The sequence below is a fragment of the Odontesthes bonariensis genome, chromosome 9, assembly GCF_027942865.1.
Source record: "Odontesthes bonariensis isolate fOdoBon6 chromosome 9, fOdoBon6.hap1, whole genome shotgun sequence".
Taxonomy (NCBI): domain Eukaryota; kingdom Metazoa; phylum Chordata; class Actinopteri; order Atheriniformes; family Atherinopsidae; genus Odontesthes; species Odontesthes bonariensis.
The window spans coordinates 38,695,547-38,707,795 of record NC_134514.1 but is presented as its reverse complement, the minus strand read 5'-3'; the positions used below and the strand labels follow the sequence as shown (position 1 = coordinate 38,707,795).

Genomic DNA, 12,249 nt, shown 5'->3' with positions numbered 1-12,249 from the left:
ATGCACGTTAATTGCTTCCAGCTCCTAATCTCCTCTTAGCAGATTTTTGCCAGAAAGACTCACACACACTGCCTTAAGCGCTTGGACCTACAACTCACCAGACTCCAGACTGAGTTCCAAGTGAAAGCCTTTCGAGCACCAAGAATCCAAAATACCAAACTCCCAAAAGCTCCTGAATGAAATAGGCTGAGAAACATGGAACTTGTTGGATTTAGTTTGTACTAAAGTAGTAAGATGGCCATACTTCAAATAGTACACAGCGTCTCACAACTTGTTCTTTTCCTAATCTTTTGGGTTTAAATGGCCCCAGAATGTGCTGTCGGACTACTTCTGTGGCAGAACTTGAGTCCAATAAGCCCACCTGAAGTCCTCCCTTTAATGCAGGTATATTCCTGACAGAACAGTTGGCCTTTATGATGGATTATCCAAGTTATACCAGTAACAAGTAAAACATGTGTGGTGAATGGGGCTGCACAATATAATATTGAAAATGTATTGTTGTGAAAATATCCGCATGAGCAATGTCAATATCACAATGCCAATACCAACATGGCACGGCCATTTGACATTTGCTGGTTAAATGTGACATGACTAATGGACTGTCTGCTTCAGAAAGCCATCTGATATGAATAAAACCCAAAGCTTGAAGTATGTGCTGAGTGTAGCGGCTACGGTGTATGATACGGCCGTGATATGTTCAGCATTACCCCAAAGGAAACACTTGATACAACTTCTAAAAGAACATAAGACACATTTCTCTACTACAGTGAGTAAATGCAGTAAACACAAGAGCTCAAGTTTTGATCTGAGCTAAACAAGTTACGACTAATCAATCAATAAACTCTTCATAAGAAATCCTCATTCATCAATCTTCCTCCCGTCCTGCTCATCTGACTGATGGTTCCATAAACCGGACCCCCTTAAGGCTCTCAGCCAAAGGGCACCATGATGGCAGAGCACCCACCGTCAGGATAATCAATGTAATATGATTAGTCTGCACATCATCAACTGTCCAGGTCCAGCCACAGACAGACAACACACAACTCATTAATATTACTGTGGAGAAGCTGAGAACTTATTGATCCCAATATCCATTTCTCACAAGGGATCAGAACAACTGTAAAGCCACTTAAGAGCTATTGATTGTGGCTTCAAGAGCCAGGGCTGATGAGCCTCATTTAGAGCAAACTGAAAGATCTCTTCTGCCCGCCGGTCATATGTGACATGGACAGAGATTTCAAGGTGTTTTATTTGAGCAGTCATTGGGGTAGCTGTGAATGCAAGATTCACAATGATTATTTGGTTATTTTTTTCTTTTTATGATAAATTGTTTGGACAGTGGCACATTTACTACTAAATTAGTCTTTAAGTAATAGCTTAAGAACATTAACTCTGAGTGAAGGTACAAGGTTTGTCAAACCAGTCAGTGAGCTGTTTGTTTATGTCATTTTGCTTTTGAGATAAAATGCCACATCTGATAAACTTATTTTCTTGCCCCTAAAAACAAGGATGATGAAAGCATTCAATACGATACAGACCTGAGATTCAACTTGTGCCTGATTGAGTTTTCAGAGTAACACTTTTTTTGTTTTAAAGTCTTATAAAAGACTCTGCATACTTGAAAGGGAAATTCTTGGAAGCGTTACAGGTAGAGATGCACCGATCAATCGGCCGCCGATTAAAAAAGGCCGGTCACTGTCATAATTTCGCCCAGAGCAAAACAGCTAAAAACTAGCAAGACTCAGGAAGAAAACATGTCACCGATTTGGACTTATTTCACTTTGTGCCAGGGAGACCCAAAACATGCTGTTTGTAATGCTTGCAAGTCAAAAGTAAGCCGCGGAGGATCAACGCCTAAGACATTTGGAACAACAAACTTAATACGCCACTTGGAAAAGAAGCACCTGGGTTTGTTTAGCAAATATAAGGAGGACACTGCTGCTAAGAGGAGGGATGCAGCAGAGTCGCAGCCACCACAGCAACCCTCCACCGTGGCTGCTGTGTTCCACATCAACACTGAAAAGTCCACCGCCACCACTAGGAAAATAATGGAGTTCATGGCACTGGACGACCAGCCGTTTAGTGTAGTACAGGATAAAGGCTTCGTAAATCTGATGAAACACCTGAGTCCACGGTACAAATGACCAAGTAGGCGGTACTTTTCTGACACAGCGCTGCCAGAGTTGTTTGAGAGCGTTTCAAGTCATATACACACACTGTGTCAGTGTTGAAAATAAATCTGCTCAGGAGGCACTATTGAAACTGTCACTCTATTTCTTATTTGTGATGTTTTATTCTTGAAAAGGGGGGTTATGATAGCATATAGCCTACCACTAGTTGTGGTTTTAATTGCAGTTATATAAGCAAAATGTTGTCTGGGAGAAGGGTACTTGTATTAAATTTGGGAAAGGGTACTCAAGCCAAACAAATATAGTGTCTATTATATGATTATAATTATTTCTTAGATAGAAAATCGGTATTGGAAAAACCGGTTTTGGCAGATCAGACCTCCTTAAAAACCGGAAATCGGTATCGGCCAAGAATTTTGCAATCGGTGCATCTGTAGTTACAGGTTAAATCAAGGAAAAGTGAGGACTTGGGAAGATATGCACCAACAGCAGATTGCTTGCTTGGTAAAAGCACAAGTACCATCAAGATATGGCTCCTCTCAAAGGGTTGAGCTCCTTAAGCATCCACAAAGCAAACATTCTGCACAGCGACTGCTTCCACTGTTTTCCTGCCAAGCAGCCAGATTCACACTGTGTATTCTGTGGTGAAATCAATGCCGTAGAGGAGATGAGATGGGACATTCCTAACAGCAGAAAGATCATTTCCATACGTGGCTTCATTATGCAGTGGATCATTTGGGGGCTTGTTGCCATATGTCTTATATAACACAACACAATTTGGGAGTGCTTTGCATGTATTCAGTACAAACTGAATTTTGCTTTTCCACACTTTTGTACAGTGTACTGCAGAAAAAGTAAAGACAAGCACTGTGCTGTGATTTCAGCTTTTTTAACATAAAACGTAAAATGATGACTTTAGAGTAGATATTATGCACAAAGGTGTGTAGTCAACTGAATGTGCTGCTGCCACTCAATCAGCAGCGTAGCTGGAGAGACACCTGCTGTCTGGAGGGGCAGAACTCTCTTCTAAAGAGAGTCAGTTAAGATTTGTCCAGTTTGGGTTTCACTTCAAAAGAGAGAGAGAACATAGATTTGCTAAAAGCAACATGGTTGCTAACGATAAGGGTTTGAGTATGCTTACGATGGAATGTACGCCTGCATGGCTCTCTGCCTCCAAAGAGTAAAGGATTTCTGGTATTTTTATGCTGGGCAAGGCTAACAACAAACCATTATAAAGCAAGAAGCAAAAAACAGCAAAAAAAAAGCCCTGACAACAGCTGCACAGGACAATCTTTATTATTTCAACACTTGGTTTCACTCCATCCAAAAGCAGATCTCTCCAAAGTAGGGCAAAGCTAAAGGACCAACCAAAAGTTTAAAACCATACTGTAACTAAGACCTTTCCACCTTTTTCTGAGATTGCCGACAAACAACACTAGTTTTTTTTCCCCACTCACCCTCTAACCCTCTGCCTAAAAACAGCATACCTGTCAGACACCTGTGTACACTGTGTGGGGGCTCAGCTGAGTGTTGGTGTCCAGTTTGACTGGAGGTCCTTATTAGATGATGGTTAGGTGTCATGTCTGTCAGTTAGCATGTTTCATGTTCCTGTTTAGGAACATTTTAGTTTATGCCACTGTTTTTCCTCAGCTTCCCTCACATCACCTGTGTTTTTCCCCTCAGCTGCCTTCACTCAATAACCCCCCCCTCAGTATTTAGTCTCCAGGTCTGTTCCTGCCCATTGATCCTCACTGTGTCATGCCATGGACTCATGTCATGTGTTTTATGTTTTAGATCATGTTTGGTTTTTAGATAGTGTCTTTAGTTCTTAGTTAGATCATGTTTTAGGTTCAGGTCTTTAGTTTTCATGTCATGCCATCAGCCTCACGTCCCTCACCTGTGTTTTCCCCTTCAGCTGCACTCAATCCCTAATCACCCTCCACAGTATTTAGTTTCCAGGTTTCCTTTCAGTTCTTGTGAGATCCTTCCCCGTCACCATCCATGCTACGCCACACCACAGATAAGTCACAGATAAGTTTCCATGCTTTTGTTTTGTTTCGTTATATATTTTTCCACAGTTTAGGTTTTTGTATCCGGCTCAGCCGCGCCTTTTGTTTACCATCTTTTTGTGAAATAAACTCACAGTTTTGCTTTCATCCTCAATTCTGCATCCGTGTCCTACCTTTCACACCCACCTTTCTGACACACTGTCACTGAAGTCACAGCCATTCATGCCAATCAGGTTGGTCCTTGTTTCTCCACAGTCAGGTTTTTTGTACTCTGGCTCAGCCGCGCTTTTTGTTTGGATTTTGTAATAAATCAAGTTTTCATTTTGATTATCTGCATTCGGGGCCTCCTTCACCACCACGCCACACACACCTACGTGACGTTAGGTTATGGACAACACAGGTGGCCACAAAGTGAAAATGCATGGCTTTTAAGACTTAAGCATTTATTAACATGACAATCTAACAGAATAACTCATTTACCCATATATATATATATTTAACTTTTTACAGTATTCTATGTGGCACATTATAAGCCCATCAAATGACCTTACAGATGGTTGTACTGTTTCACCCCAGTTGCGTCAATACTTAAACACTTCTGATGTTCAGAGCCCTGACCTTAGATACAGCACATAGAAAGAAAAACACCATAGCAGGTAGAGGAGGGGGGCATATAAACTATAATATGAACCCTTTGGCTGGGACTGACGTTTCAGTCATCCCACTGATGATCTGCAGATGCACACAGCAGAAATCTGACAAATGGGCTTCAACGCGCTGTCAACACGGCACGCATCTCTGTGGTAAAGTGAGTAGGAACCATGTCAGAGGCGAGGGAGGAGCCAGCGCAGACATGGATATTTACTGCATCTAAAATATGTAAACAGGGCCGCGACACATTAGTGAGCAGCATTTACATGCACGGCACAGTGACAGTGTGGAGGAAACAGCAGGTCTTATGAGGAACAACACTCACATATGGTAGGCGCGATAGAAAATTGGTAACATGTGGGAAGACCGGGCTTTAAAGGAGCAGCACAACATTTTAAGAAAGATGCCTCATGCTATTCAACTTACAATAAGGCATTTAGAATTGAGGAGAGGCTGACTTCCACACAAACTTTGCTTCTGATAAACAACAGCTGTTGGCTATGACTGCATTGCTGGAAACCTGATTATAAACTAAATATCTTTGTTCACACGAGACAAGAATGCTAACGCAATCTATTTCTATGCTTTCTAAAATTGTGTTTTCACATGGTTCTATTTAAAACCCTCATTCTGACTCAGCGTTTCCACTAACCCGTTTGCATGTTTGTTTCATCTCTCACATGGATTCATTTCACAGTATGCAAAGGGTCATTTATTTAGAAAATTGGAAATGCACTTCTAGGTGAGAACCACTTCAGCTAAACCAAAAATCAGTGGATTCAATAATGTAGAACACACATTCAAAAGACATTAACTCCAATCAATTTGAAGACGCATCAGATTACTAAAATAACTCCTACATGCATGTCAACAGGCACTTACTAATATTACCTACAGCAACAAATGTCATTTCACGCTCGCATGGAATGACAATAAAGTACCATGAGCAAAAGTATGATGCAGTTAATAATGATTAAACTATTTATTATAAGTAATGACTATGTTACAAGGCCATCATCTTATAAGAGCAGGTTATATCAACCTAAAGGTCTGAGGAGCACAGGAAGAGGTGTGCTGCAACTCCCGAGCTTTTCCAGCTTTCCTTAAGGGCAGATATTTTTAAGGTCCATTATACATAGCAATGTCTCTTTTAATTCAATTCAATTCAATTAATTTTTATTTATATAGCGCCAAATACAACAAATGTCATCTCAAGGCACTTAGATAATAAAGTCCAATTCAAGCCAATTGGAATTCAATTAATTGTAATCATAATTATTCATAAAATAATCCAATTCGTTCATATAGAGCCAATTCAAAAACAATTTCCTAGCTAAGAAAACCAACAGATTGCACTGAAAACTTTTTGTTTTTCGGTCCAATCTACCATCTTACATTCCAGATATTTTCCATCCACACCAATAATAATTCAAGCAGGTTTAGTCTTTCTTTACATTCTTTACATCAACCCCCCCATCCATCATAGTTTCCCTCAAACAAATGGAAAAGCTATTTAAATGCCAAAAACAGGCCCGCCAAGTGATATCAAAATTGCTCTCAACTTTTCCACAAAGAAACATTCAAACCACACCTACCCCTGGATAACATATGGCATACAAGTAAAACCATCACTTTAAGCACATCTAACAGTCAAATCATGATCAAAATGACACACCCAGAAATAACAACACAAATGATGGCGACCTGATGTGGATGGTCCCAGAGAGACACTTTCTGTTGGCATGGGAGGGAGTGGGAAAAGATGCTGATGCCACAGCATTATAAGCATTATAAACTGCAGGCTATAATCAGTAGCCCCTTTCACACTGCGACCCGCTACCTTAGCGGGTCCAAATTGCACCTTCGACCCGCGTCGAGCAATGTGAACGCTTGGCGTGTTGGTGACCCGTGTCGCCTGAAGCCGAGTTCAGGGGGCGTTGCCTAGTGGCAGAGCGTCAGACGAAACACATAAAATGCTGGGCGTGTACAATGACGTAGGCACAAGCCATGCGTCGGAGGTAGGGTTAAATACACCTTGAGGACTCGTTTTTGCAATTGTATATGCAGTTCATAGAGATGTTATTTTACGGGATGTGGATGGTTACAACGTGGGATGCCGCTGAAGAACATATGCGGAGAATACAAGAGCACTACAGTCCCCGAAATGTGGCGGTAAATAACGTCCTCTGCTCGGAGGCTGAGGAGCTCGCGGACCTCCTTGTCTCCCCAGTTGGCCATATTAAAAAATGTCTCGAACTTGATGTAGGCTAAAACAGAGTAAAACTTGTCCTCACCTGTCGCTGTTGTTCTGAATCAGCTGTCCATTCTGTCTTTTAAACTCCTCACGTCATGCCCACGTCCGACTCGCGTCGATTGCGTTCACACCAAACTCGGCTCGGCAAAAAGACTAGGGTCCGACGCGGGTCGAAAGGCGAGTCGAGTTGACGCGGCAGCCCGGGTCGGCAGTGTGAACGCAACAGCGGACACGCTAAATTCGCGGATTAAACGCGGGTTATTCGGCAGTGTGAAAGGGGCTAGAGAGGGCATCCAAACTGAATACACATACAACATCCACTCTGCTTATACCCACCAACTGTAACTAAATGACTTATAGAATGACTCTAAAGCAAATAAGTGGATTAAAAAATATTTCCAACTTTAATTAGAAGAAAACCTAAAATTTGCTAAATTTACAGAAAAAAAAACAGTACTCCTCAAATTGTGTCTTTTGACTCAGTGTTTGCTGTGTTTTTCTCTACAGAGGCACTCTTACATACTTGTAGTTCTCTAATAATTTTCCATGTGGCTGCTGTGATGGCTCACGCGGGCGGTGTTGATGACGTCACGGTGTCGTGCCGGCCATTTATAGTGGTGCGAGTCAATGCGCCAGTAGTTGCAATCTTCTCCGTCACAGAGGTCTCGCTGCTACGTGAAGGTTACCGCTAACTACTCTACAACGAAGAAAGTGGAGAAGAAAACAATGCCCCTGTAGCACTGTCATCCATGATGCTGCTGCTTAGAACCGTGCCGGCGAAAAGGCACCGAAAGAGAAAGATTATGAAAGAATGTGAAAGTTCAATAGGCATGATGATGCCCATCTCACCTCCAAATTCCTGAGCATTCTCACCCATTACTTAGCTAATGAGCAGGCAGAAGTTGAAATTTCAATAGGTGTGTTCTCACCATTATTGTCTGATATAGTACTTAGAATATTGCTATAGGACTTTTAAGTGTATTGTGTTACCTTTTCTTTGTTTGTTTGTTATGAAATAGTGTGCTTCAATGGACACACTTGGGAATTATCGTTACCTTTCAGGATGCAACTATAATAACAATAATAATAAATCGGTTTAATATAGCGCTTATACTCAAAGCCGCTTCCAGTGAATAAAACAACAGCAAATTCCTAACGACATCATTTATTTACAAATAATTGCACAAAGTATTTTACATGACAACTGTCAGCTGTGAGCCTGTTTTCCAGTTGGTCCGGTCAGTTGTTCTCAGCGCTCGCCAAGTTACAAAATTCAACTGGTGCACAACAACGCGCCGCGCCGCCTGGCGGAAATACGTCATTCTGACGTCACGGGCCGTGAGCTAGAAATCCAGCTTTAGGCTGCAGTGTTTGGCAAGTGAGTTAGCAGACATAAGCTAAAGACAATGTGTAGAACCAGTAGAACCAGGTCTGCTGCCTCTGCCACGTTGTCACATTGATTCACACCAGAAAATAGTTGGATAATTAGTTGTTTACAATTTCTTGTGTGGAATTTTTGTAACATGACATTTCTAAATCACAAAATGAAAAAGCAGTCAAATATATTGGGTCATTATTAAAATTCTCACTGTATCATTCAGATCAAAGAGGAACCCACCAATTTTACTCACTGAAGCCTGTGGTGTGGAGTATAAAGAAATAAGCCTGCCAGAGCTGTGCAGCTGCTCTAGGAATACTACTGCACAACCTCTGAAGTGCCTCAGGTTTGGACAGGAAACAGTGAAATTAAAAAAAGCATTTTTTGTTCATTAAAACAATTGATCTGAACTAACAGCAGAGATCATATTTCTCCAGTTTTAGCTTCTCTTCATTGGCTCCCTGTTAAATTCAGAATAGAATTTGAGATTCTTCTCCTTACATATAAAGCTCTTAATGACCGAGCTCCATCATATCTTAAAGATCTCATTGTAAGATATTTTCCTAACAGAGCACTTCGTTCCCAAACTGCAGGTTTACTTGAGGTTCCCAGAGTTTCTAAAAGTAGAATGGGAGGCAGAGCCTTCAGTTATCAGGCCCCTCTATTGTGGAATAAGCTGCCAGTAAATGTCCGGGAAGCAGACACCCTTTCCACTTTTAAGACCAGGCTTAAAACTTTCCTTTTTGATAAAGCTTATAGTTAGGGATGGCTCAGGTAGGGGTGGGCGGTATGCACGGTATCATACCTTATGCGGTATTTTTCACCAATGGTAGAGATTTTTTTGGCATACCTTATACCGCAATAGCTCATGAGTCCGGCAGTAATGCAAAGTTTTGAACATCCGCTTGGATATGCCGGGCGACAGTAATCGCAAGACAAGGTAACACAAGTTATTTGTTTTACCACCTGCGGGCTAACCATGCTCCGGAATATGAAACGAGTCAAAGCCGGTGTTCTGTCGACTTCTCCTACTTGTCGAGATTTGCTACTTTGTGGTTTTGCGCATGCGTCAAGCCGATTTTCTAAGTTTCGTTTTCACGCCCATAATGTTTTGCTACCCTGCGTCTCAGCTGGTGTGTAACGGTAACATCCTCAAAATCCTGATTATTTTCTCTTTTGGAAGACATGCAAAGTAATAAAACACTTATCGTATTAACAAGCAGTTAGCTTAACATGCACAAATGGGGTGTCTGAAACATGACGCATATTTGAGCATGTTGAATAAGTGGAAGGCGCCTATGAAAGTTACGTTATCCAAGAGGCAGCGGCTTTTCTCTCAGAGTTTATTCGAGGAAATGTACCTTTTCTTATTTTTTAAATATAAATATAACGTATATATTTTTTTATATTTCCTGTGTTTTCTGTTTTGCACAATACATTTAATTTAATATTGCTGCAAAGATCCTGATTGAAAGTGTTTATTTGGTGCTATGGTAACCACTGAGAAACTGTTCTGTTGTAATTTATATACAAAAGTACCATACCGCCTCAGTGGCTCAAATTTTACCGGGGTATACATTTTAGGCCATACCGCCCAGCCCTAGGCTCAGGTGATCCTGAAACATCCCATAGTTAAGCTGCTATAGGCCCAGACTGCTGGGGGGCCTCATCTGTCACACCTTTCCTCACTTTACTCTCTTTATGTATGTGTGACATTATTGTGGTCATTAACTCGTGTTTCCCTGTTCCAACAGATATCCTTTGAATGGTGTTACAGTGCCCCCCTCCCCCCTCCCCCCCTTTCTGTCTTCTCAAACCCCAGCTGGTCGAGGCGGATGGCCACCCTTCCTGAGTCTGGTTCTGCCAGAGGTTTCTTCCTGTTAAAAGGGAGTCGTTTCTCTCCACAGTCGCCTCAGGCACGCTCAGGCCGGGAGATTGGACCGAAAAAGAAAAAAGTTTCAGTGCAATCTGTTGGTTTCCTTAGCTAGGAAATTGTTTTTGAATTGGCTCTATATGAACGAATTGGATTATTTTATGAATAATTGTGATTACAATTAATTGAACTCCAATTGGCTTGAATTGGACTTTATTATCTAAGTGCCTTGAGATGACATTTGTTGTGTTTGGCGCTATATAAATAAAAATGAATTGAATTGAATTGATCTGAACAGGCTTACCCCAGATTATGTTGGCATAATTTTGGCTATATAATATGGGTAGGGTTGTGGTGCAACAATGAAGTAATCACTGCAACTTAAACACACACCAACTTAACTTCAAAGTAAGCTTTAAGGTTGAAGTACCAGGTGTAAGCCTTTCTTCAGAGAAATACTTCAGAAAACACAGAGATGATGTTTGTTTAGAGAAATTAACAAGAATCTGGCGTGGATGATAACAGGCTGACCAGACACATGTTTAAAGAGTAAATCCAGATATCTGGAAAGAGTTCTGTGCTTTCTGCATGGGTGCAACAAATCAGCAATCCAATGGGGGAGAGGTCAAACACAGGTAAAACAGAGACGAGAAGTCAGTAGGTGGAGATTTAGTCTAAATCCCCAATAAATAGAGGTGTGCACCACTATTAAAGAACACTGCCTCGGTTTTTTTACCTTGTTTCATATTGGCAACAACAATAACACACTAACATTTCCTCTCCAAAGCCTTACAGGAAGTAATTCCACACTAAAGGAAACTACAGCCTTTCCTAAGCTCTGAACAAAACTCTCCACAGGTGCAGCATGCAATGTGAAGTTGCTTTCTTCCCAGTGATCTCAATGATTTACAGTGATCTGAAAGTGTCATTAATGTGTTCCAATGCTGGCTTGTTGATGATAGCATCTCTCCTCTGGACAATTCAATAGACAGCTTTTTAGTGAGCCACTGTGTGCCGTCAGTCAGACTGGAGTAGGTGCTGTTTTTGATTATGGTGTTTGGTTACTTGTCTTTTGGAAACTTAATTTGCTTCATGGAACTGATAAAAGATAGGACTATCTGCTGCAACTGTCTTGCTTTTTCAAATGAATGTTTTTTCTGCCTTTGCATTGTTGTGTTAAGGCTTAAGGCAGGGATGTCCAAAGTCGGTCCTCGAGGGCCGTAAGCCTGCAGGTTTTAGATGTTGCCCTGCTTCAACACACCTGATTCAGATTAAATTGATCTCTTCAACAGATAGTTAAGTTCTGCACAAGCCTGTTAATGAGGTCTTGATCTAAAACCTGCAGGACAGCGGCCCTCGAGGACCGACTTTGGACATCCCTGGCTTAAGGTGTCTATCACACTTTCCAAACAGCTACTTGTTTAAGCACGGCAGAGGAATTATTTGTATCAACATTTTGTTTTGATATTTTAGGGAATTATTTGGTTTAGCTTCTTGCCAACAATTTCACTGGAGGACCATGATGACCACTGTCATATTACGTAGAATGCTAAATATGATGCCAAATCCTGCAGCCAGTTAGTTGAGTTTAGTGTCACGCCTGAAAATAGCTTGCTTGCCTGCGCCCAAAGGTTACAATTCTCAACTACTGTTCACCAATTAGCATGAAACATTACGAACATGTGTACTTGGCACTCACCCTCCTTGTGTTGTCCAGAACTTTGGGGTCAGGCTGACCATAGTTGGGGGGATTGGCATGTGGGTCATAGCCCAGTCTGGAAAGCATGGGGGCGATGACAGCCATGTCCCTCACCACGTCAGAAGGAATCTTTCCCACCCACTTGGACAATGCCTCCAAGTTGACAGGCTTGATGACCTGATCTGTGGACCTCTCCACCCTAACATGAAAAAGAAAGATGTTGGTTTCAGTTGCACTTCGAAACATAAAGAGCAAA

The 12,249-nt window shown here is 41.5% G+C and overlaps 1 protein-coding gene across 2 annotated transcripts in view; it reads right to left on the bottom strand.

Moving 5' to 3' along the window:
* Positions 1–12,249, bottom strand: part of tpst1 (tyrosylprotein sulfotransferase 1) — a 55,515-nt gene that overhangs the window by 6,180 nt on the left and 37,086 nt on the right. For both annotated transcript variants that reach the window (XM_075474199.1, XM_075474201.1), the window contains exon 3: positions 11,994–12,192. In XM_075474199.1, coding sequence (XP_075330314.1) covers positions 11,994–12,192 — 199 coding nt within the window. The remainder of the gene's footprint in view (positions 1–11,993; positions 12,193–12,249) is intronic.